Source organism: Podarcis muralis, chromosome 15, assembly GCF_964188315.1.
Source record: "Podarcis muralis chromosome 15, rPodMur119.hap1.1, whole genome shotgun sequence".
NCBI classification, from domain to species: Eukaryota; Metazoa; Chordata; class Lepidosauria; order Squamata; family Lacertidae; genus Podarcis; species Podarcis muralis.
In genome coordinates this window covers 35929646-35956498 of record NC_135669.1, presented here as the reverse complement: position 1 = coordinate 35956498, position 26853 = coordinate 35929646, and the positions used below count along the sequence as shown (strand labels likewise).

The 26853-nt window shown below is 42.8% G+C and overlaps 1 protein-coding gene across 1 annotated transcript in view; it reads left to right on the top strand.

The window, feature by feature from the left end:
* The window catches only part of WSCD1 (WSC domain containing 1), a 41443-nt gene extending 23456 nt beyond the window's left edge, over window positions 1–17987 (top strand). The window contains exons 5-9 of the mRNA XM_028707991.2: window positions 5553–5674; window positions 10935–11112; window positions 14945–15109; window positions 15517–15717; window positions 17355–17987. Of these exons, the coding sequence (XP_028563824.2) occupies window positions 5553–5674; window positions 10935–11112; window positions 14945–15109; window positions 15517–15717; window positions 17355–17707 (1019 nt within the window). The 3' untranslated portion in view covers window positions 17708–17987. The remainder of the gene's footprint in view (window positions 1–5552; window positions 5675–10934; window positions 11113–14944; window positions 15110–15516; window positions 15718–17354) is intronic.
* The last annotated feature ends 8866 nt before the right edge of the window (window positions 17988–26853 follow it).

Genomic DNA, 26853 nt, shown 5'->3' with positions numbered 1-26853 from the left:
GAAAGGTTCCCTTCCTCTCTTTTCTTACATTCCTTCAGACTTCATGTGAGATGCAACTGGGAATAGAAACGCCTTTGATTTGTGTAGCACATCTCAGCCACTGAGTCATATAGACTCTTCTCAAACTTACAACTCCCCATGGATGCTATCTGTGGGAAAGGAACATTAGAATTTTAACTCCTACCACCAAAGATGGTGTTTCATTGCTTTTAAAAAACAGGTTGTTTATTAATTTATTTTTTAAAAAAATACTATTATGCACTCTGCAGAGACTCACACAAATCTTGGAATTTGCATCATTGCTGAATTCAGTGCTATCTGGTTAGATATTTAAATAAACCATTTCAAGTATATATATATATATATATATATATATATATATATATATATATATGCTTTCGTATATATATATGGGGGGGGGGGGAGTAAGATGGATTTAAAAATAAATGCCACCATGCTGGGTGGCTGATGACAAGCACTACCTAGAAATTGTTGAGATGAGAAGATGGAATAGATGTAAGAAATCTCACCCCTTCCTCTTACCTAGCTCACCCTACTTTTACCATCATAGACTTCTCTCTCCATTATCCCTTTTATAGGGGTGCCTGTATTCCACTTCCCTTCTGCATATCTTGAGGCAAGGAAAAGGAGGCCCAATACCTGGCTGGCAAAACCCAGTAAATCCACCAGCTCAAGGAGCAGCAATGATACATATTGTAATACCCTAGCCAGCTAAACCACCCAATCAATATTTCAACTGCAATGTGCAATGTTCATTCAGCAGGTGCTTAATATAACCATATATTCCATCAGACAGCAGAAGCATCAGGCACAAGTGATGACAATAGAAGATAAATAACAAAATATCAACATATCAAAATTCACCGCGCTTCAGAGGCTGGCATATTATCCCTCGGAATTCTCACTCAGAGTGAAACCATAATTCAAAACTCTCTTTTCTTCTCACATAGGAAGATAACAATACCATCTCTAAATGCCCACCCTTGATAAGCCCCTCCCCTCCCTTTGGCATGAATGACCAGCTGCACGAATTTAAAATGAGGCATAGCTGACCTGCCAGTAGTACATGTGAAAAGGGATCTAGGGGTCTTAGTAGACCACAAGCTTAACATGAATCTATGGTGTGATACAGCAGCCCCACCCTCCAAAAGCTAATGCAATTCTAGACTGTAACAGAAGTACAGTGTACAGGTCAAGGGAAGTCATAGTTTCACTCTGTTCTGCCTTGGTAAGACCACAACTGTGTCCAGTTCTGCATGCCACAATTTAAGAAGGATGTTGAGAAGCTAGAATGTGTTGAGAGGAGGCTGATCAATATGATGAAGGGTCTGGAAACCAAGCCTTATGAGAAATGGTTGAGGAAGTTGGGTATATTTAGCCTGGAAAAGAGGAGATTGGGAGGAGATATGATAGTCATCTTCATATATCTCAAGGACTGTCACATGGAAGATGGAGCAAGCTTGTATTCTGCTGCTCTGGATGGTAGGACCTGATTCAGGTTACAATCAAGGAGATTCCGACTAAACATCAAGAAGAGCTTTCTGGTGGTAAGAGATATTTGGCTGTGGAATGGACTTACCTGGAAGATGGTAGACTCTCCTTCATTGGAAGCTTTTAAACAGAGGTTGGATTGCCATCTGCCATGGATGCTTTAATTGAGATTCCTACATTACAGGGGGTCGGACTAGATGACCCTCCAGGTCCCTTCCAGCTCTACAATTCTTTGATTCTATTGTTCTTTCTCTCTTGTACAGCAGGGAACCCCTTTTCCAGGATAGTATTTACTGTGCACATGCAGACATCACCTAAGAACAAGCAAATAATGCTTCTTCCCTTCCCCATCTGGACGACTGTTTCACTCCTATGCAGATCTAATCAACAACTTAATTGACTTAATCAATTTAAATGCATACAATCACTTGACTAAGATTTCTTTAATTGCGGACTAGAACTCCCCCACTTTCTCCTCTGGAACCAACTCTTTTTAACTGTTTCAGTTAAGAGATGGCGATTTTGACCAAGGTGCTGCCAATGGTTTTCCGATGAAGCGCCCAGGATGGATTGAGATTTCAATCCTCACTGCCATCCTCTTCTTTACCTGGTCACTTGCTGGATCATGGCTGAGCCTCATCTGATTCATTCCTCCTCCTGAGGGAGGAGAGGTGGAAGGCAGGCTGTACCTTTTCTCCCATGAAAACCCCCAGAAATAAAGCTCTCTGGCAATCCAATGCGTATCAGTTTGGGGGTGGTCACAACCACCTTTGTTCTTGAGGTCCAGGGACAAAGGTGGAGAATTGGGGGGGGGGGGGTCAAGGCATGGTTCAGAATGAGGTCAGGGCCTTAGACATCACATCTGTGAGACTAGAGGCCCCTTCATATGACTTGTTTATTGAGCATTCATCCTTGTTTATTTGCCATCATCAAAATGTTTATTCGGCTTTACGCCCATCATGAAACACAACACAACAAAACAAATCAAATAAAAACACCGGACTCGTACAAGCCACAAGTAGTATAACACAGATCACAACTCACAGGGACAGATATTAGCCATTCATAAGAAAAGGTTAAGATTAAGGTTAAAAATTTTAGGCACTACACTAAAATCAATAGGTTTATTTGCCCAAAGCTGACATGGGAGATAAAATTGCATCCAGCCTTTATGGAGCATTCATTCTGATTTGTTTATGTGATTTGTTATGTGTCCAGTAGTCATCCCTATTTGCCTGCAGGGTGTTTCCACATTTCCCTGTTACTCGTTTGTTAATCCCAATGCATTGCCCCATTACTTTCCTAACCAGAAAAGACAATTTCTTTTCCCCCCTTTTTATAAAAAAAGCTAATTTGTTGTGCTAGGGTGACAGCACTGCTTAATCCATTTTAACAGCCAAAGCCTAAGTTGTCCATGTTCTGGCAACTTCTCCTTTGGACTACTGTAATATGGGGCTACCCTTGAAGATGTCCCAGAATGCAACTGATAGGCTGGTCAATGGGGCAGCCTGATGGGAGCATGTGTCAGTGGTCCTGAAAGCACTGGATATAAAGCCCTAAATATCTTGGGACCTGGGTTGGGACCATGTCAGAAACACAAATGTATCCATAAGAACACAAGAAGAGCCCTCTGGCAGTGGTGTAGCATGGGGGGCACAGGCGAGGTTGCCCCGGATGCAAAATTGCTTAGGGGGTGCAAAATTTCAACACCTTGTGCTGCCTTAGTACAGCTGCGTGCTTCTGTTGTTGGGCTCCATTGAAAACGATTTCTCCATGCAAACCAGGAAGTGACCTTTCCAGACAATGGAACGACTCTTCTTCTTTTTTATCTCTGCAGCTGCAATCTCCTGGATCACCTGGACACCATTAGGCAGTTGAATGCGCATTTTCTTTCCTCCCTCCCTCCCACCCACCCTCTCTGTGTGGCCCCAGGTGCTAGCAACCCACACTACACCATGCCCTCTGGATCAGATCACAGTAGCTGAACAATTGCCTTTGGCAAACCAGCAAGCAGGATTCAAGCACAAGAACGCTCTCCCCTCCTGTGGTTTCCAGCAACTTGTATTCAGAAGCATTGTTGTGGAGAACATATCCATTTTGGGCTAGTAGCCATTGTTATCTCTCTCATCCATGAGGTTCTTTAATCCTCTTTTAAAGCCACCCATGTCAGTGGCCATCACTGCCTCCTGTGGGAGAGAGTCCCATCGTTAAACTATGCACTGTACATAGTCCATCTAACAAATATAATCCGTATTCTTGGTTGTTGTTGCTTTCAGTCCTCATACAATATGTGACTGATTGTCACTGTGTTTCCTTTGCATTGAAATGAATGGGGTCGAATGATGTATTGACCATGCAATTTATGTAAGTTACATAATTACTTTTGCAAATTGCATCAATTACATAAATTTGCTACAGTGGGCAGCCAGGTAAATAACATAGTTTTTGGCAGAATAGGAACTGTAGCAGACTGGAAGCAATGCTGCATGTGACAAACACAGTGTGGGATTATGGTCATCTGATACCTCAGTAGGTAGAGTATGAGACTCTTAATCTCAGGGTCATGGGTTTGAGCGCCATGTTGGACAAAAGATTATTCAATGTAGGGGGCTGGACTAGATGACCCTGGTGGTCCCTTCCAGCTCTACAATTCTATGATCTGTGAATGCAAAGTTATGCCTTCTTACATCCCTTACAGGAATATGTGGTTGCTCTGTGAGGGACCTCATTATTATTTATGCTATTTCTGAGTTTATTTTGGCACATCCAGGGCTCTGAGGCTGCCGTTCATGAATAGCAAAATTAACATAAAGTAACCATGCAAACTATATGAATGTGGCATTTAAATTTAAAAGGCAGGGTTGGTTTGGTCAGATGACCTCTGAGTTGCTTCCAGTTCCTTACAACCCCATGAATCCACGATTCGGCCCACATGTTCCTGTCTCTTTGGCTGCCGCAGCAGAAATCTATTTTAGCTCCTGAAGGTTGCATATAATCTCTCTGGCTTGGAAAAGAATGAATATGAGAAGGTGCTGTGGATGGAGTAGTAACCAAACACACCCGCACAGCCCCGGAATGGGGCTCCCTGAAGGTGTTTCAACAACTCATTGAAATTCCATTTTGTTCCTGGTGCAGCTCATGAAAAGCTTTGTAGATTTTTATCAGAGCTTTCAAAGCCTTGCAGGGGAAAGTCAGGAGGGGTGGGAGGGAATCTTCAAAAGAAAACCAAGGCATGAAAACAATAGCAGAGGCCTCCTTGGGGGAGGGGGGATTTAATTTCAACTCTTCTGTGCTAAGGCACACTTTAACAGCCAGGACTCCACTAGAAGCTGTGTGTTCATTTCAGCAGAGCAAATTTTCTCACTTTCCATCTCAATGCCAATTATTGCATCCAAATAGTGAATGAGAATATATATATACATAGGCGCCGACACCATGGGGCCTGAGGGGGCTCGAGCCCCCTCAAAAAATTTTTTGGGGGGCTCAGCCCCCCCAATAATCTCGGGCGCCCTTCCAGCAGAGCGCCGCCGCCGTCCCCCGCCTCCTCCCCACCTGCTCCCTCGCCAGCCAGCCAGCCAGCCGCGCGCCCTAGTCGGAGAGCCCCGGCCGTCCCCCGCGAGATTAGGGAATCCCCGGGGGCGGGGGCTCCTGCCTCGCTGCTTCGCAGCACCACCGCCACTGCCAAGGCACTGCCGGGGGGAATTTCCTTCCTCCTGGCCCCCGCGAGAACAGGGGAATCCCGACTGGCCACACCTCCCAGCCAGCCGATTGGCTGGCTGGGGGGCGTGGCTTGCCCTATTTAGGGCCGGAGCCACTTTATTTGCATATTCATGAGCTTATTTATTATTCATGAGCTTCCCCGGGCCCCCCCAATATTTTTTATAAGTCCGCGTCCCTGTATATATATATATATATATATATATATATATATATATATATATATATATATATATATTCCGAAACTAATATTCTTCCCTGTGATAGGAAGAGGCTGCTACGGTTGTTGTTTCTTGAGAGATAACTATTTCTTATCCCTGCAGGGCAGAATATTATCAATCGAGGGTGTTTCAGAGCACCAGAGAATTTAACAAACACCTTGCCGGTCTCTTTGATACACGCCAATTTGACAGTGGAGATGTGCTCCGAATTTTGCTCCAAGAAAGTAAGGACAGTTCCCTTTCTTTTCTTCTCCCCATCCCTTCATCTGATTTTGATCAGTTTGCTAGCGCTTCTGAAGCCTGATACTAGGAAAAGAGAGAGGGAGAGAGAGCGCTCTGAGGTTCTGGGGTGGGAAATGCGTGTATAATTGCATTTTGGAACCATAGCTGATGATGCACATTTCAAAGCAAATCAGATTTCTGTGCTGCTTTTCCTCAGTGACACCTAAGAACTTTGAATTCAGGCAGCTTTCATAAATTTCAGCATCCAGAGGTAATTTCAGCTTATATTTCTAGTACAAGTTTCTAGACCTTGTGAATGCAGAGAAGAGGTTGAAAGTGATGGATCTTTCCCAACCATCGCATTCCCACAGGCCACCTAGCTCTTTGGCAATGGAAGCTGAGCTGTTTCATTTTTATATCAACCTGTCCAATGCTGGTGTGTGTGTGTGTGTGTGTGTGTGTGTGTGTGTATTATATAGATGCTTATTGGAGAATGTGGGGGTGGGGGAGAGATCCCATGCCTTGAATACTATTATGATGCTTGCCAGCTTGGGCAGATGGTTTCTCTCATTGTAGAAAATGCGTGCGCACCATGGGTAAAAATGGAAAACCCTGCTATAGATGGAACTCTGTTGAGTGTTTACCCATTTTGGAAATACAATTTCCAATCTTTGACATGGCTAGCCAATAGTTTTCAAAGCATTTTTAGGGATCTGCCGGTACATTGACTCCACGGTTACAGCAGATGAATCTTGAGAGGTTTCCAGAGTGCTGCCTAGTCCTGTTGTGTCTGATGTGTTTCAGTTAGTAAGGCTCGAGGAAGTGGACAAGGTTCTTAGATTGGTCAGAGTGAGCACTTGTGCTCTGGACCCTTGCTCCCCTTGGCTGCTAAAAACTAACTGGGTGAGGGAGGTGATTAATACTTCCCTGAGAGAGACAGTGGTCCCTACCTGCTTGGAGGAGGCAGTGTTGAAACCACTCCTCAAGAAACAATCCCCCAATATTTGGAAAATCTATGCAACTACAAGCCAGTTGCTAATCTTCTCTTCTTGGGCAAGTTTCTTGAGCAGGTGGTTGCCAGGCACTCTTGGCGGAAACTGATTTTCTAGATCCATTTAAATCAAGGTTTAGGCCTGGCACTGAAAATGTTTTGGTTCCCCTGTATGATGACTTCTGTTGGAAGAGAGAAGGGAGAAAGTGTCCCTGTTAATTCTCCCTGACCTCTCAGTGGCTTTCAGTATCATCGACAATGACATCCTTCTGGAGTGGATGTCTGAATTAGGGGTTGGTGACACCACTTTGCAGTAGTTCTGGTCCTACTTGGATGGCCGATTCCAAAGGGGGATTCTTGGGGAGTCTTCTTCAGCCCCATGGAGCCTTAAATGCAGGGTTCCTCAGGGCGCAGTTTCATCCCTCATGTTGATGAAACCAATGAGTGGGGTCATCCAGAGTTTTAGTTTTTCAAGCTCTGCCCCCTTTTCTCCTTTCTTGGGACTCCTACTTAATTCAGATGTGGGCAGGAGAGCCCTTCAGCTAGAGGACTCCTTTGAACAGAGGGCTGTATTCTGACAGCCAATAAAATAGAGCAAAGATAGCCAACATGGTATGCTTCAGATGTTATCCTAGTTCCCACAAATGTTCCCATTTGATCATAATTTCTCCAACATTCTCCTTCAATGCCTTTACTTATAAATCAGAAGAAGATGCTTGGTGTTATTTGTTTTGTGGAAATGAGCTGTTAGAAATCCTCTCCGGAGCTGAAAATTGCTTTGCATTTTCCAAAGCAAAGTCAGGCTGCTCAAATCATAATATTGTAAATAAAGCAGCATTATCATCAAAAATTCTCAAATCATTGGGTAAAATGTGCAGAGATGTGACAGTTTAATATGCTTAAAGAAAGAAAACATTACAGTAAGTTGAGTGAGCAAGCTTCTTTTGATTATTGCAAATGCCAACAAATTAAAGTCAACGACATTCCAGGCAGAGAAAGTATGCTTTTGTTATGTTTCATTCTGTAAATTGGTGTCTGAGATGTTTTATTCTCTAATTTGGTGACTGAAATCTCAATCTGTATACTCATTTGGATTTATTTTTCCTTGCATTTAAATGCCGTGATGGCCTAACTGCCTAATTCAGGTGGAAGTAAGTCAGATCCACTCAAAATAAGTCCAGATAGGACAATTATTGTTAAGGGAATTCAGTTCAATTCATGGCAGTGCTGGTGAGCAGTAATCAGGACCATGGTTAGCTCCAAGTGGGCTCCGCTAGCTGAGCTACAGAAAGATGTTGTTTCAGCAAAGGAAGTCTCACACCTGAATCTTCAAAAGGGGCCCTACAGCCCTGTCTATAATCCTTAAATGACCTGCATCTGGTTCTGTAGTCACATGTTTCTCTGTGGCTGTGGAACAGGTTAAACTCTCATGTATGAGTTGCATGCCCAGGCTGCCAAGGGGTAGAAGGGATTGCTGTGGGTTTCTGCCTGGTTGAAGTGTCCTGTGATTCACCCTAAACTGAATCCTCCTCAGGAGCATACTAGGATGCAGGGGGCATGACAGTTGGCTACCACCATTCAAGGTGCCTCTGTTGACCAGTACAGCTTTTAACACTTGTGATCTGGGCTATAAGTATAAAGCACCTGAGTATCTAATAAATGCCCTAATGCCCTATGGACTTGCCTAGTCTTTTTGCATCTTCAGAGGCCCTTCTCTTGGTGACATTGCCTTCTAGGGATCAGGGCCTTTTCTGTAGCAGTGCCACATTGTGGACCAGCCACAGCTAGGAATGCTTGAACATGCCTGAGCTACACCTCCTGCATTCATATTCAAATTGAAATATGGTTGTCCTCAGAATACACACCTACAACAAATTATTTAAGGTGCTCCCCCTTTTTTAAAACAACAACAACAACAGGCAATAGCTGCCTGAAGAGCTTCCTGCCCTACACATTTAAAACTGGACTGCCAATGCCCCTGGAGAACCAGGGAACAAGCTCCATACTCAGTGCTAATTTTCTAGGAAAATGAACGCCTCCCTTGCTCTCTTAAAATGGCAATGACACACACCTGAGAGGTGCTGGAACTGAAAAAAAGCTACTGCCACCACCATCATTACTTCTACCCCACCTTTTCCCCTGACAAGGACTCAAGGTGGCATATCCAAGCTAATGGTCATCATTCCCTCTTGCAAGATGAAACCCCCAAGTTTAACTCTGTGTTGCATGAAGAAGGCTTTCTTTTTGTCTGTCCTGAATCTTCCAACACTCTCCTTCTTCGGACGAGCCCAACTTCTAGTGTTATGTGAGAACCTCTCTCTATCCACTTCCTCATAGAACCATAGAATCGTAGAGTTGGAAGGGACCCTGAGGTTTATCTGTTCCAACCTATATCCTGTCCATTCTTATTTGCCTTTTCTTTTCTAAACTAAAAAAGCTCCAAATGGTGAAACTTCCTTCAGACAGGAGCTCCCACACCCCTTGATCATTTTGGCTGCCCTTTTCTGAAGCTTTCACAGCTCTGCAGCATTATTTTTGAGGCGAGGTGACCAGAATCTATCACAATATTTCAAGAGCTGTGTCAACATAGATTTGTAAAGTGGCATTACGATATTGGCAGTTTACTTTTCAATCCGCGTTCTAATGAACCCTGAAACAGAATTCGTCTTTTTCCCCAACCAGAGCTGCCACACACTGAGTCAGCATCTTCATCAAGCTATCCACCATGACCCCAAGGTTCATAGTCCCCTACCAGTTCGTACTGTATATGGGGACATGACACAAAGTTCCCCTCTACACCACACACCTGTAACAAGTTCTATTTCTTAGAGAATGACTCACAGCCTATCCCCTACAAATTTACTCGGAAGGAAGCCCCACTGAGAGCAATGGGTCTTTCTCCCTGGTAAATGTGTCTACAATTTCGATCACCACCTGTTCCTTGCTTTTTCTTTTTCTTTTTCTTTTTTTGAAAAGAATTTTAAATCTGAACAAGCTGAATCTCCTTGTACAATTCACAAAAATAGTTTAAAAGAGCCACCATTTTTTCTCCCTGCCACATTTAACCTAAAGGGGAAGTCAGAATGGGATGGTTTGAACCCAATTATGTTGACAACTATTTAATGCCTTGTCATGCCGCCAGAACACTGGAAGAGAGCCTTAGGGACTCTCCATAAATTACCTCATTAGGAGTGGATCATTACATTTGTCCAACAGGGCCTGTGTTCGCTGCATGAGAACAACGCGGGGAAATGTTGCATAGGACACATCTAGGTGTCCTGTTGCTTTGATCAGACACTTTTTATGCATTGCTTGGGGAAAGACCTACCACAATTATCCCACCCCCACTGTAAAGATGAACAGGTTTAATGGAGGTGTGTGTGCGTGCCCGTGAACATCTTTAGTTTTATCAAGAGTTATGTAACATGGTTTAATTTGGCCTCATTTTTCTACGTAAAGAGTTTGCATCTCTTTTACTGGTGTGGTTTCCTTTACCTCGCCTTGAACAGGCACATGGGCCTGATTGTGGTGTGGCCTTTGTGCATGATCAGAATTTGAGAGAAGGCATTTTGTCGCCTTTGCAGAATCAGACAGAGCTGGGATTCATGTCGAAAGGCATTGTTTATTTCATTTCATTGACTGTGTTGCCTACTCTGTCAGGTTGCACAAAGTGGCTAGAATGCAGCGCTTTTGTGACCGTGCAGAGAATGGAGGCTATGATGATGCTATGAGGAGGGAGAATCTGAGGCTATTTAAAAGGGCTGTTGAAAGCCTCCTCCCTAAATCTGTTCTGGGCCCCCACTCCTGGGCTGACCTGTGCCAACCCATGCCAACCCAAACCATATCTGGCCAGAATTGATTTGTGTTGGGAACTCCAATGCTAGTCCTACTCAGAGTAGACCCACTGAAGTTAATAGACCTGACTAACTTAGATTCCTTACCTTCAGTGGGTCTATTTGGAGTACAACCTACTTGAACACAACTCACTGTTTTCTTACTGTGCAATGTATGCATTGATCAACCAGTCTAACTCACACAATTTATTGGCTATGTAGTCAGCCTGATCAACCCTCTAAATTCTGACAGCATCCACAATAGGAAATGTGAAGAAAAAATGGCTTGGAAAAGGAAAATATTTATTTGAGACAGGACAATTCAGAAGAGGAAAACTGAATTTTAGGATTTCCCTTCACATTCATTTCAGTTCCAGGTGATGCTTTCTAATGTTTGCTAGCCTTTTTTAAATTCCAGCCTTTTATTTTATTTTCTAGGAATTCCCTTTGGCAGCCATCAGAGGACCCCAGTGCCGCTGCGGCTTCCCAACAATTCATTTCCCATTACGCAACAGCTCAGACAGCTTATTCTGTAGCAGGTTGCAAAATGGCAGCAGCACGGCTGAAGAGCCAAAGAGGGGGGACTATCTCTTTGTCTATCAAACTCCTGTCCAAGGTAAGAGAGAGGTTGAATATATATAATATCAATAACTATGTGCAGGGAGGTGTTGTGCATCTTACAACCCAAACAATGAGGCAAGACACTTGCTGTCAGGTTAAGTAGTGCCATAATTTTATTAATGCATAACAGGAGAAATCTGCAGTGAATACTGCAAGCTGTTCCAGGACATTGGATAAGGGTGAGCAGCCTTGCAACCGCCCACCGTTGCCTAGGATAGTGTGTCTGGAAGTGCCCAGAGTCTACGGACTCAGCTAAGCAGATGCGAATAAAACGTTTTAAATGTGTTGTAAAGTGCAATATGCAAATAGGACACTAGATGGCAACAGTGAGCTATGCAAAATTCAATGTATTTTTCAATTATTATTTTTTTAAAAAAAATCATTTTCACAGCGTTTTTTATATGTGTGTAGAATCCACCTAGCTTTTAAGGATGGGGAAGAAATTCAATTCAGTTTGCATTTAAAGGTAAACCTACCCAATTCTCACTTTTTGAAATGGCACACAAACTCTCTGAAATGCACTCATCTTTTGAAATTTGCTCTTCTCCAGATTTTTCAATGCCATTCTCCAACTAAGTAATGTATACAAAAATGCAGAGACCAAATTCAAAATTATTACCAAATGTTCAGTTTGCCTCATGCTGGACTGACATCTGGAACATTGTTATATTAGAGAAATTTACAGGGAAGGCCACTGTCATCAATGGCGTATCAAAGACAGACAAATCCGAGGCAATATGGTAGGATCTTATATCCTGTATTAATGAAAACCACTTGCAGCAGCGCTTACTTACTGCCTCTCTTTCTGTATGGAACTTGTGAATGATATCACACACACACACACATACCGGCTCATCTGTATTATTACATTTTCTCCTGCACACTGAAATCGCCAATGTCCCTTTGTTTTTGTGTGGTTTTTTTGAGTAGTGGTCTTTTTGTTTGTATCTGTTTTTCTATATATACAAAACCAAAAAAAAAAACACATGACTCTTAAAAAAGAAAGAAAGCACAAACTGATGTAAAGTGTGCATTAAACAACTATAAGCCCAGACTGGACCTTAGCAGTCTACCTTCAAGAGAGGAGAAGCCTCTTTACAGGGGGTTGTATCAAGCTTAGATCCAATAAAGTCATGGATCTAAGTCATGTGTATTCATTTCAATGGTTCTACCCTGAAGAGGACCAGCATTGCATACAACCTGGGCTCATTGTCTGCTTCAACAACAGCATGGGGGAGACTGGTTCTACTAGATCTTCTGGGCTGGAATCCTTAGAGCTGGAGGCAACCTCCTCAGGCCAGAAAGTGCTGGCTGTTGCTGTTCCAGAGGTTCTGGAGCAGTGAGGTGTTCTGGGGGCTGGTTCAGGAGCCAGGCTGTCAAAATCCATGGATCATCCTCTGAGGAGGCCTGTACTTTTAAACCATGACCAGAAATCAGGAGACATATGTGTAGATGAACCTTAGGGGCTCATCCTGAGGAGAAATATTGGAAAAAATTCAAGGGAGACCAAAAGAGAGTCAATAAGACTACTGAAATGTATTAAAGCTGTTCTACACTTCCCTTAACTATTCACAATGAACTGACATTGATTTTGACTGGGATGATATGGCACAGGGAAATCCATCTCTCTCTTTCTCTCTCATCTTGTGGTAATGCAGAATATATCCACTGTACTTGCAATATTGATCTGCCCTTAAGGGAGAGAAAAAATTGCAATACAGATAGGCAAGACCAGCATTGAGAAATAAGAGTCAGGGAGTATATATTCAAACATGTCTGATTTGGATCTTTTCCTGGAGAAACCGCTAGCACAGACAAGTCTTAAGTAGATAATTAAGAGACAAACATTAAGCGTGTCCAAATCTATCTTGCTGGTAGGCAGAAAATCCTTTGTTTTATGGTGATAGAAAAGCTTAGCTGGAATTCTAGGGCTGGAGGGGATGAAATTATTATGCCATCCAACCCCCTGTTCCAAAAGCAAGACCACCAGCCTCAATAGATCAAGCTGTGCAGTCTTAACCACAACGCACTCCAAGCAGATAGTTGATCCTTTGTTAAATAAAATAAAATAAACTCACGGAGCAAATACTTAATGCAAAAGAGCCAAGCCACATATATTGTTGTGGTTGTTTTTTAAAAAAGGCTTGCAGGGCAAATATGTTAATTCAATAGTCATCTACTGTAGTGGAACGCAAAACTAACAAAAGTGACAAGCCAATCTGACCAGGGTTGTCAAGAGATGAGTACAAAAGGTACTCTGAAATCTTTCTTTCTTTCTTTCTTTCTTTCTTTCTTTCTTTCTTTCTTTCTTTCTTTCTTTCTTTCTTTCTTTCGGAGTAAGTTTCTAGTCTTCCTGGAAAAAAAGATATGAAGCCAAATGTCCTATGCAACTTTTCAGAGATGAAACCAACCTGCTACTCCAACCTTTCACTATCTTTAGCGAATGCGTGAAGTCAGAGCTGTAATTAAACAATGATTTCTTTGGATGCTGGGTGATAAGAATCCCTTTGGTCCTAAAAAGCTGCTGTTTTTCCCTCTCCTTCAGTGCAACTTCTATTCCTGCTTCTGTGAAACTGCATTCGTTTGGGGCAGGGGGCAGGAAACCTTTTCAGCAGGGGGCCGGTCCATTGTCCCTCAGACCTTGTTGGGGGCCGGACTATATTTTTTGGGGGGGAAATGAACAAATTCCTATGCCCCACAAATAACCCAGAGATGCATTTTAAATAAAAGCACACATTCTACTCATGTAAAAACACCAGGCAGGCTCCACAAATAACCCAGAGATGCATTTTAAATAAAAGCATACAATCTACTCATGTAAAAACACGCTGATTCCCAGACTGTCCGTGGGCCGGATTTAGAAGGCGATTGGACCAGACCCCGGGCCTTAGTTTGCCTACCCGTGGCTTAGTGTCTCTGTTGTTTATCAAGCTTAACTAACTGGTTTTTATTTGTGTTTTGCTGTAAAATACCAGGAGTTGAATGCAGCTATCAAAGCATGGAGGGGGTGATATGCCTAACTTCCTGGCCTTATGCCTCTCTGTGTGTTTTTCCTTAGTGACTCATGAGTGCTGTATTACACACACACACACACACACACACACACACAATTTTTATTGGTTTTTAAACAAATACAAATGCAACTATAAAACACTTATCCAGCAGTAGAGATAAGTGTACTGTCGCTAGACATACACATACTTTCAACATTCAAACATATTACTTGACGTAACCCCTCCACTGAGCATATTGAGTTGTTGATGTAACAATGTCTTGATTTGGGCTATCAACGTAGTTAAAGAAAGGGGTCCATGTTTCTTGGAAGGTGTCTCTAACTTATAGATGCTCATTTTTATTTTTGCCATCTTTACTCTAAAATTTCAAGGATGTAGCAGTGGAATGGAAAAACTGAAATATTATCTAGTCTCCTGGTATGTGTGTGTTTAGGGAAGTAAAGTATGTGGGTGTGCTTGGTTATTGCTATTATGCTCAACTTATGGGACGATTAATTGCTTTTCCACCCACAGAGGGAAAATTTGTGGTTTCTTCAGGGTGAGTTATTGTTGCTGATATGCATACTTAAATTGGCATCTGCATCTGCAAGAATCAAACAAAAGAGGGGTCAGGTATGAGATATTAATGACCACACAACAGTTGATCTTAGAATACATAGCTTGCTTTTTTAGAATTTAAATCTTGAATTTATCAAAGTGCAACCATGTGAAACATAATTGTTGTAAATTGTTGTCATTTTGTGTGTGTATTTGTTGGGGGGGGGGGAGAGATTACTTTGCTAACAATGAAATGCCATCTGTATCTGGTTGTAGACACCCGCTGCACTGACCGGATGTTTCTCCCCACCAAATCCAAAGCTTTTGTGGCATTGTCAAGCTTCCCTGGAGCTGGCAACACCTGGGCTCGTCATTTGATAGAACACGCTACAGGATTCTACACTGGGAGCTACTATTTTGATGGAACCCTATATAATAAAGGTAGGCTATTGAGCTGTGCCTGTCTTGTTTGTTTGTTTCTAAGAACAAACACACTGCCAGCTTTGGGCCCTGAGTGTTTTTGTCTAAAAGTGGGTTTACTGAACAGTGGGAGGAAAGGGGTGTGTGCCACATTAGATCGGAACAGTGTAGTAGTAGGATTCATGATAGGGGTGAGTAGGAAGTAGAGGTTACCAGAAGGTGAGGGGGAAGGGGGGAAGGTAAAAGGGGAGTGTACCAAAAAGAGGGAATTGCTGGTAGGGCCATGACAAACTTGTAATGGCTGGCCTGCTTACAGTGGTATATATGATCTAAACACAATAATATATATCTCAGTCTATATCTATCTATCTATCTATCTATCTATCTATCTATCCACACAAACACACACTTTATATACACACACACAGGTTTTAAAGGGGAAAAGGATCACTGGAGAAGCAGGAGAACTATTTGTGTCAAAACTCACGAGAGTGGCCAAAAAGAAATTGAAATGTTTGACTCGGCCATCTTATTGATACGGAATCCATACAAGTCGCTGGTGGCAGAATTCAACCGGAAGTGTGCAGGCCATCTCGGGTATGCCACAGATCGAAACTGGAAAAGCAAAGGTAAGCCATTACTTTCTGACTTCATGTCAAAGAGGGATTTAAGGAAACATGCTGCACTGCTGTTTTCTTTACTTCTCAAAATTATAGACTGTTTCAAAGCATAAAGCCATCAAAGTAGCATATAAGAGAAAAAGGGAACAAAACACGCAGTTCTAAAACAAACAGTAACACGGAGTCATTGAATTGTACAAAGTTGGAAGGAACATCATTTCAAGGATGCTAATTCTAAAAAAAAAAAAAAAAAAGGGGGCAGTTTATCTAGGTATATAACTGATACTCCATAAATGACTAGGTTTCTCAGGGAAAGAATTCTTAAACCAAAGCATCTTCAGTAGGTATCTAAACACCATGATTGCAGGTGCGTGTTTCATTTCAGCTAGCAATTGATTCCATAGAGTTGGAGCTGCTGCACTAAAAGCTCAGTTTCTAGTACAAGCTCAGCACATGTAGGATGCTCAGTAGTGAGAGGTATAGTTGCTGGGCAATGATACATGGGGTGAGGTGGTTCTTTAGATACCCTGGTCCCAAATGAACATTTCTTCATGTTGGAGGAACATCTACCACCGTTTTTTTCAAGCAGAAAAGTTCCTTGTTCTGTCTCTGGCATCACCACTTGTAAGGATCAGGGCTACATCTGCACCATACACCATAGCTGTCAATGTTTCCCTTTTTTAAAGGGAAATTCCCTTATTCCAAATAGGATTCCTTGCAAGAAAAGGAAAAAGTTGACAGCTATGCCATACACCTAAAGTGTTACAATATCCCTCTAAGAGTCATGGCTTCCCCCCAAAGAATCCTTTGGAACTGCTGAGAGTTGTTAGGAGACAGAGCTGCAATTCCCCAAATGGTTTAACAACCAATCCTTCCTGCCAGGAAACACTGGGAATTGTAGCTCTGTGAGGGGCAGAGCTTAATGAACTACAGTTCCTAACATTCTTTGGGGGAAGCCATGACCGTTTAAAGTGGTGTGATAGTGGTATAATGTAAAGGTAAAGGTAAAGGGACCCCTGACCATTAGGTCCAGTTTTGGCCGACTCTGGGGTTGTGGCACTCATCTTGCTTTATTGGCCAAGGGAGCCGGCGTACAGCTTCTGGGTCATGTGGCCAGCATGACTAAGCCGCTTCTGACGAACCAGAGCAGGGCACGGAAACACCATTTACCTTCCCGCCGGAGCGGTACCTATTTATCTACTTGCACTTTGACGTGCTTTAGAACTGCTAGGTTGGCAGGAGCAGGGACCGAGCAGCGAGAGCTCACCCCGTCACGGGGATTCGAACCGCCGACCTTCTGATTGGCAAGTCCTAGGCTCTGTGGTTTAACCCACAGCGCCGCCTGCGTCCCGGTTAGTGGTATAACGTATTGAGCATTAAATGTACAGATTGGGCCTAAGTGAACTAATACTTTTCAGAAGAGAGCTTTCCAAGAAAAAAAAGACACTTCACCTCCACTCCCTCAAGAATTTTCAAGCAACCTTCCCCTCAATTTTGCCACACACAAACACACCCTTTCTGTTAGTGCTATCTGCTTCTGATATCATTTTAAAGCAGTCTTCCTTTGCCATCCTTTTTCTGTCTGGCAACAGCTGGGTTTGAAAACAGATAAGTCAATATCCTTTATTTTGTCTTTCGCTTTGCAGAGTGGCCAGATTTTGTGAACAGCTATGCCTCCTGGTGGGCTTCCCATGTGTTGGACTGGCTCAAGTATGGCAAACGTCTCCTCGTCATCCACTACGAAGACTTGAAGCAGGCCCTGCTCCCTAATCTGAAAGAAATGGTCAGATTCCTGAACATCACAGTGACGGAGGACCGCTTGCTCTGTGTTGAGAACAACCGAGATGGGAACTTCAAGCGGTCAGGAGCCAGGCAGAAGGGATTTGACCCATTCACAGAGGAGATGAAAAACATGATCAATAAATACATTATGATGGTGGACAAAGCCCTGAGAGAGAGAAACTTTATCGGGCTTCCAAAAGAGTATTTGCCCAGATGATGTCATATGACCAGCTAGCTACATAAAAAAAAAAAAGAGAGAGAGATCCTAATAATGAATTTTTTAAAAAGGCCAGAATTTTATAGCAGTAAAAAGGCAAGATTTGCACAGGGTCTTGCTGATGAATGCAAATTCTTGAGACTTGGACGCTCTTCAGGGGTACTAAGTGCTACGAAAGGCGAGCAATGAAGGATGGAAATTGGGTTATAAACCAAGGCAAAAGACATTAGCGTCTCTGCCTCTGTGTGTCCTTTTCTCTATAAATGGCTACAAATTTTAACACTTGTGTGCACTGCTAATTATGGGAAATGTGTGTGAGGTGGGGTGGGGTGGGGGAGGCAGACAGTTCCTTTGTATCCCCCTAACTGCCTACTATCAGTACTTCTCAAGAGTAACTATAACTTTTATAACAATTTTGGCAATTCAAATGTGCAGGTTACCTCCTTGCTTTCTTTGTTTTAAACTCACCCTGATAAATATTTTTAGCTACGTAGTTCGGGGGGGGGGAGTTGTTTTCTCTGCCTTCTTCCTTTATTTATGAATTTTTAAAAACTGGGTCTTTATCCTTCATGAAAAGAACATGTCTAGAGGGTTGTAATCTAGGCAATCTCAAATGGGGACATTCCCTCCTCAATATTTCTAACGAAGATTTCTAATGAAATTAAATTGGGAGCAATTATTCCTCTTGCTTTCCCACTGGGGATGGCTGAATGGATATCTATCTCCAACAAAATTCTACTCAGAGGAAACCCATTGATGTTAATGGGCCTAAGTTAGTCATTAAAAAATAATAATCAGTGGGTCTACTTGGAATAAGACTCAGTCATTGGATGCAACCCATATTCTTTAAACTAGGATTCATTTGAATTTCAAATTATGCATCTTGTTGGGTTTAGGGATTTTAGAGGGGAAAGGCGTAGAATTCTACAATTTGGCAGTGGTGATGTTGCATTAATTTTTTAACTTGGGCGGAATGCCTCTCAAATTTTAATTTCTAAAGAGAAATGGGAAAATCCAAAATTGAATTCAGTTTCGTCAGATTTGTCAGATTTGTGGAAATCTTTACTATGGCCCCAGCTTGCTCCAGCCCTGACAATCTCTTACCAGCATGCCTTTGATGAGCTCTGGCATGAAACGAGAGGCAACTATGCAATCAGAACAGGGTGGACTCTCATTCAACCAAAGGTTTTAAAGCAGAGATTGGGTGGTGGCCCATCTAGGTAACTAGTGCAATGGATTCCCTGGATTGGCAGAGAGTTTAGACTGCATTCTCTTTGAGGTTCCTTCCCACACTATGATTGCAACAACAATATTGTTATGCCATTGTTCATCCAGTGGTGGGGGTTGGGGCATCACAAGAGTGAAATGGAGCTCCTATGACAGGACAGATCAGGGACCACACAGTGTGCCTTGTGATGACACTGCTTAAAGTGCATACAATATTGTCTTACTTGCTAACCAAGAGGGAAATGCCAGCATGGAGTTTTCCATCACAAGCGAAACATAAAATACATAAGGGTAATGTGGGGGTGAGTGGGAGACTGACATGTCTAACTTTCAACCACAGTGGTTTGGAGGAGGGATAAATAAATACAAGCAAAAACCACATGGAGGAATATGGATGCCTTTGTGTCTCACCCACATCCGATTAATAAGAGCATTACTGAAAATTCGTCTGATCCTATTTGTCTGTAATTTGGCAGGTTTGTTACCCAGGGACACATCATAAGCACACCATTTTCACTTTGTACACACACATATATGCACAAACACACTTGGGTGGGCATAACTTATTCTGGATGACAAATGATCCAAATTAGTCTGAAGTGATTTTCAGTTCTGAAATTTTCCATTAATTGAGCATCTTTGCTAGTAGGCATGTCACAGCAAGACCGCCAGGAGATGTTGCATAGCAGAATGTTATAAGTGGGACCTACAGCTTGCAAAGAAAATTGTAATGCAGAGTGCTCCTGTGCAGGTTCCTGGCCAGGATAGCCTATCTATTCCCCTTTGTAACCCGTTTCCATCTTCTTCCACAACAATCAGTCAGCATCCCATGGTCAATGAGAATACTACATACAAACAGGGCTTTCTTTGAGGCACTTCCACACTCAATTCCACCATCACCCCAAAGGGGTGAAGAGGCAGGGAGTTGTTGGGAGTCCCTTGCTTCCCTCTCGGACCTACAATTCCCAGAGCTGTTTAACAAGTAATCCCTCTTTCCAGGGAACTCTGGAAACTTCAGCTCTGTGAAGGGAATATTGGGTCCCCTAACAACTCTCAGCACTACAGTTCCCATTATGTTTTGGGGAAAGCCATGACTGTCCAAGTGGTATGAGTGCTTTAAATGTATGGTCCTGGCAGCCATCTTCTGAGAGAGACAGAAGGCAAAGGTGTAACAAGAAGTAGACTGGTGTGGATGTGGCCATAGAGAGAATCTGCACATAGTTGCCTATGCCCAGTGAGATAATGAACAAGGTCTTCAGAACTTGAGCAAATGGCTGCAGTATCAAAGTCCTCATAATCCTGGAGAAACCGACACTTAACACATGCTCACCGAATTCTCCTAACATCCTAACCAGAACATACCCCAGTTAGAAAATGGCTTATGAAAGCTTACTTCGTCATACATTTGGTTACATGCTACAGTTGTTGGCTCATGATAGCATGCGTTCCTCCCAATGAAAGGTATGAGGTGTCTTTGGCCAGCATAACTTTGTATTTGCACAATCCTTCAAAGATGCCTGGAGAGCAGGGGTGTAAGAAGGCACTGTTTTCTATCCATCACATGCAGCACTGTTTCCATGCTGCTGCAGTCTGCCTGTCCCCAAAACTACATTATTTGTAACACTCTGGCGAAATTACATAAGTTGTGTATTGTTATTGCCATTACATAATTCCACACTGTTTGTTGCAATGTGATGTGTGTGGGAAGGGGGGCATAATCAATTAGCTATCATTTGCAGACTGAAACCAATCACATTCACTGAATTGATTTCAGTTTCGGATATGAATGAATAAGCACTGGCAATTTCTCCTCCTGTTTTTGTTTTCATTCTCTGATGCCTTTACTGGGGAGTCAACAAGCACAGAAGGTCTCTATGCTCTGATAATGAGGGAGACTTCTGGATTTCAGCTACGTTGTGTTTATAATGCTAGAATCCTTGCAAACTTGCACTGTACAACAAAACCTCCTTCTCCTTTTCACCCATTAATGTAACAGTAACACAGTAGACTCACAGGTCTTCATCACAATGACACTACAGTAAAACTGTTCAGTCCATACAATCAAACCGGTGAATGATTTGATAGGATTACAACTGGTGTGTTCCTTTGTAAAGTACAATTCTTTCCACTCTAGCTGGAATATTGTGCAAGTCTATTCTTCAGAATTCTTTGTTCTATAAAGATCGGAATAAATGATAATGTCACTTACATTTTAGAGACAGTTAAGTCCCCGCTGCCTTAACACTCTGCTGTGGAGAGCATTTGTTTCCTTAGACATTTCCTTCCCTTCCCATTCATTTAAATGGGTTCCACTGTGCCTGTTTTACGGTTATTTTTCATTCCTATCTCTACTAAATTAAGTTCTGGATTTCAAAAAGAAATATCAATAGCACATAACATCTGAAATCATTTTCTGCAACCCAGAGAGAACAGCAGAGAGGAACAGCTTCGCCTGTCATTTCTGTCATGTTTTACATCCAGGTTCTGACTTTGAAAGCAACCTTAGATCCTAAATGTATGCTTTATTCATTATACTGACTGGTGGTGTGGTGGAACTATAAGCATTGTTTTGAAAAGGTCAGCACAGAATTAGTCCTCCCCCACTTTACTGAAGAAAGTTGAGAAAGGTATCATTAATTAACCCAAAATATGAACAGGTATGTACACATCGATTCCATTAAGAAACTGACTGCTAGGTTTCACATATCCTCAAGAGCGTTCTCTTTGCAGTCCTGGATAGTGGTTTGTAAAGCCATACATTTCAATGTTATGTTCGACCATATTTATTTCTGATGCAGAGTTTAGTTGATTACTGATAATACTTGTCAAGTGATTAAACGAAAATCAACAATTACATACATTTGTGTAAAATTATAGATAGGTGACAGAACAGCCAAGTTGATGAGAAAGCTGAGTTGCATTTCAGACACAACAGAGACTCAGATGAAGTTTCTGGAAAACGTCTTATGGCTCTGTCTTTATTGGCAGCACCAATTAAGATAGCTTTTGCAATTTGCTACAAAGAACCAACAAGACAAGCAAGGTGAGAAACAGGTGATTTCTAGGAGAGGAATAATGCTCTGAGAAAGAAGGAATGTGCTGTGAACTTTTAGGATATAGGCTGCAAATATTTTGAAGGAAGGAAGGATTGGATTATACCAAATGCTATTCAGATATAATGGATGGAACCAGTTATACACCTGATAAGCTGTGAGACATATGACTAAGACTAAGAATGTGAGAAGAGCCCTGTTGGATTAGACCAAAAGCCTATTTATTACTGGGAAGCTCAGATCAGCTGGCGATTTGGCTGTTCTCTGTGGAAGGAGTGTGGTGCTATTGCAAAGGAACAGAGACAGCAAACACTGGCTTAAGCTGGCTGATGTCTCTAGGCTAGTTTGAGCAATAGCTTTGGTGACAAAATATGCAGAAACCTAATTTGTTCCCAGAAACTTCTCCATATCTAATGAAGGCGCATCTCCATTTTTTGCCATTAATATATCCAGAAGGTTTCCTTTCAGCAAGCAAAGTAATTAGATGGAATCTTAATTTGCATTCCCTGGGAAAGGACCATTGCCTTTCCCCAAGAGGGACACCTTTGTGAATTGGTTGTTGCCTCTGATTGGCCAAAGACCTGTCATGACTATCCTGTAAACTCTGCAGTGGGAAACCTATATTGTTCTGCATAGTCTTGATCCAGTACTTGAGTTAATTACTATTTAATCTCCTCTCTGTCCAATAAACTCCTAAATATAATCACCTTTTGCTTATGGCACACCACACATTGTGAACTCTCTTTCCTATAAATCAGTGTTTCTCAACCTGTGGGTTCCCAGATGTTGTTGGACTACAACTCCCATCATTCCTAGACACCATGACCACTGGTCAGGGATGATGGGAGGTGTAGTCCAACAACATCTGGGGACCCACAGGTTGAGAACCGCTGCAAATGGACATCCCTCAGACTCAAAAAAATTCCAGCTTTTGTGGATACCCCAGGAGGCTGCTACATTAGGGCATGTCGTTTTAGCGGGTGAAGTATTTTGAATTCCCAAGTCATGTTGCAACGTTTTAGAACCCCTCATTTTTGAAAGCTAAAAAATTCAATGCATCTCCTCTACTCTTCCCTAGATCTCTTCTCCTTGTCTCATCTCCCTGTCTCTCAGCCATGTTTGTTATTTCCTTTTGGGTTAGTCATGGCCCTTGTAGGAAGTCATGACCCTTGTAGGAAGCCACAAGCAAGCATTTTTTTTCTTTTTTAAGGAAACAGATTGGCTAACAGAATGCAAACTTGCTGGATGCCTCTCTGCCATGGAGCAGACCAGTCATCAAAGTCCCACCAAACACCTGTTACCTTGCCCTTGCAGTTCATACTTTCATACTGCATCACAGTGTGGTATGCTGGTTTGACATCAACTGATAGGAAGTGCCTACAGAGGGTGGTGAATACAGCACAAGATATTATGGGCTGTCCCGTGAATCCGCTGGATGAAATAGCGGAAGAACGTTGCCTCAGGAGAGTGAGGAAAATTCTCAGGGATGATTCACACCCTGGCTGGCACTTTCTTGATCTCCTGCCCTCAGGCAGAAGATAGAGAAGCATGATTAGTCGCACCAACAGGGTAAAGAACAGCTTCTATCTGTGGGCTGTTAAAGGTAAAGGTAAAGGTACCCCTGCCCGTATGGGCCAGTCTTGACAGACTCTAGGGTTGTGCGCCCATCTCACTCAAGAGGCCGGGGGCCAGCGCTGTCCAGAGACACTTCCGGGTCACGTGGCCAGCGTGCCATCGCTGCATCTGGCGAGCCAGAGCCGCACACGGAAACGCCGTTTACCTTCCCACTAGTAAGCGGTCCCTATTTATCTACTTGCACCCGGGGGTGCTTTCAAACTGCTAGGTTGGCAGGCGCTGGGACTGAGCAACGGGAGCGCACCCCGCCGCGGGGATTCAAACCGCCGACCTTTCGATCGGCAAGCCCTAGGCGCTGAGGCTTTTTACCCACAGCGCCACCCGCGTCCCCGCGTGGGCTGTTAGGCTGCTGAATAAAGATAACAACAGGGCAACTGACTTTCGGGTTTGGTGGGTGTGCATCAGTAAACGAGGGGGAAATAAAACTAAGAGAGCTGAGTGGGGGGTGCTTGTGTAATCTCACTGTATACAAGTTGTACAAGTGACAATAAAGTATTTCAATTTCATAGGGAAACTCAGAGAACCATTTCCTTCTATTCTGCTTTCCTCAGGACAGGCAGCTACTGTCTGATCACTCACCACAACGTCTACCTTTTCTATTTCCCCAATCTCACTGTCTTTGTATCCTCACAATGCCATTTCCATTCAAACTTCTCCCTAGTACATCTAGGTTTCCATTGTAGCCCTTCTGCTTCCCTAGCACCCACACACTCCACATACAGTAAACACTCCACTCTCCATCTCTTCCTGGCACTACCATTGGAAGGGTTGAAGCTATTGGCCCAGTCAGTGTAAATGTGGGTAGCCTGCACATTACTTTGTAGCAACTCACCATCTCACTCTTTGCTAACCTGGCAGTTGACATGTCAAGCCACGTAAATCCATTTTATTTATGATCCATGTTATTCATGATCCAAACAGTGAGTAGTGTGAGATTACAGGGGTTCCAGGCACTTACCCAGTGTCCGTGTTTGTGTGGTATCTTTATGATATATGGTTTCTTTACACATATATACAACCTGAGCCTACGATGGAGGGGTCTTGCTTCTCCCATAGCCCAGCCTTGAATTCAAGCAGATATCAGACATTGCTCTCTGACCCTCTGCTTCCTGTTTTGCTTCTAGCTCACAAAATTCCACACTTCAAACCCAGGCTTTATCTTTCTACGTACAGTGGTACCTTGGCTCTCGAATTTAATTCATTCCGGGAGTCTGTTTGACTCCTGAAACATTCAAAAACCAAAGTACGGCTTCTGATTGGCTGCAGGAGCTTTCTGCACTCAAACAGAAGCCACGTCGGATGTTTGCTTCTAAAAAATGTTTGGAAATTGGAAACTTACTTCTGGGTTTTCAGCATTCAGGAGCTGATTTGTTTGACAACTAAGCTGTTCACAAACCAAGGTATGACTGTATTTGAGAGTTGGCGGAGGGGCCCCACCCATCTGCTGTCTGGCATAGAGTCCCATCTTTTAATGGTCCATCACCCCGGGCAGTTACCTTATCAGAGAGCTAGCCTGGCTTATATTTTAACATTTGCTGGGTCCAGGGGTTAAAAAGGTCTGGCCCACACAAACTCATAGCAGTACACAGAGGTGCTGAATGTATGCTATAAAAAAACCCAGCCCCACAAAACCTAAACATCTTGGACCTGTAACAGAGCCTTTATGTGTTGCATAAAACATTTCATTTTAATAATGCACTTCCATTGTATATATTGTTACAGTGATCGCTTGACATCATTTATGTGAAGGAGTTTAGCATTCCCTCTCATTAGGATAGATGTAATAGGACTTGGCCAAAACTAAGCACCCATTAAGAAGCATGACTGGAAATGAAATAATTCCTAATGTGATTCTCTTGCTTTCCAACAGATGTATAGTGAAATCTGCTTGATTAGCAAAATGGGATCAGATTTACATTAGCACCAAACTTCATCTTAGTTACGGTAGAATCATCACATCTGCAAACAAGTACAGACAGTAAAAAGGTTATCTAATCTTAAACAGAAGTGTTTGGACATAACCCTTAGAAAAGTAGTGGGCAACCTCAGACTTAAGTACTAATTGTAGCCCTCCAAAATGGGAAGGGAAGGAAAAATGACCACCTCCTTGCATATCCACCATATATATGTAACAGGGAAATTACAGGGCACAATTCAAAGCATTGGTTATGACCTACAAAGGCCTGTACAGCTTGGGTCCAGGCTATCGGAAGAACTGTATCTCCTTACGTGAGCTGGACTGGGCTTTGAAATCTTCTGAGGAGCCTTTCTCTTGGACCTTCACAGGGACATTGGGTGAGGTCATGACAGAAGACCTTCCTGGTGGCTGCTCCTAGATTGTGGAACTTCCTTCCATGGGTGGTCAGAGTGGTCCCCTTCTGGCTTTCCTCTCACCAGCAGGCAAATAATTTTATTCCAACAGGTCTTTGAACACTAACTGACAGACGTGGTAAGGCTTTTTGTATGTCCCTTTAAGCGTTTTCAGTGATATTTCAGTGCCATTTTTAAAAGATTCATATTTATTGTGTGCCATTAGTTGTATTTGTTTCAATTTATCCAGTGAGCTGCTTTGGGGCCTACATTGGGAATATGAAATAATATATGTTATATCCAACAAATATTCTTGAATTTCAATCACAGCTGGAGAAAGGAATGGCCCAGGCCATTTTGTTACCTAACTCAAAGGGCAAGTTGGCAGCACGCCCCATTCCATGTAGAGAATTCAGCTGGTCTGGTTGCTGAATCTTTCTTCAACAGTGATGACTGGACAGCATCGTTGCATGTGACAACAGCAGGCTAGTTTAGAAGGCACAGGACAGGCCACATGGTGCATACAGAAGGAAACAACCCAGGAAGTGGGACCTGCCACCCCATTTCCTATGTGTGGTGTGGAGAAAGCAGGTGGAGGGAAGTTCTTCTCCTCTTATAACACTAGAACTGAATGTCGGAAGCTGAATGTTGGAAGATTCCAAAGAAAGCACTTCTTTGAACAGTGCATAGTTAAATTATGACATTTGCTTCCACAAGAGGCAGTGATGGCCACCAACTCTCCTCAGAAAAGCATTACCTAAATTCATGGAGGATAAGGCTACTAACCCAGATGGCCATGTTCTACCTCCGCAGTCAGGGAAGCACAGGAGGGGTGAGTGCTGTTGTACTCAGGTCCTGCTTGTGGCTTTCCCCAAAAGAGGCACCAGCTTGCAAGGGCATCAAACACATGTCAGGACATCC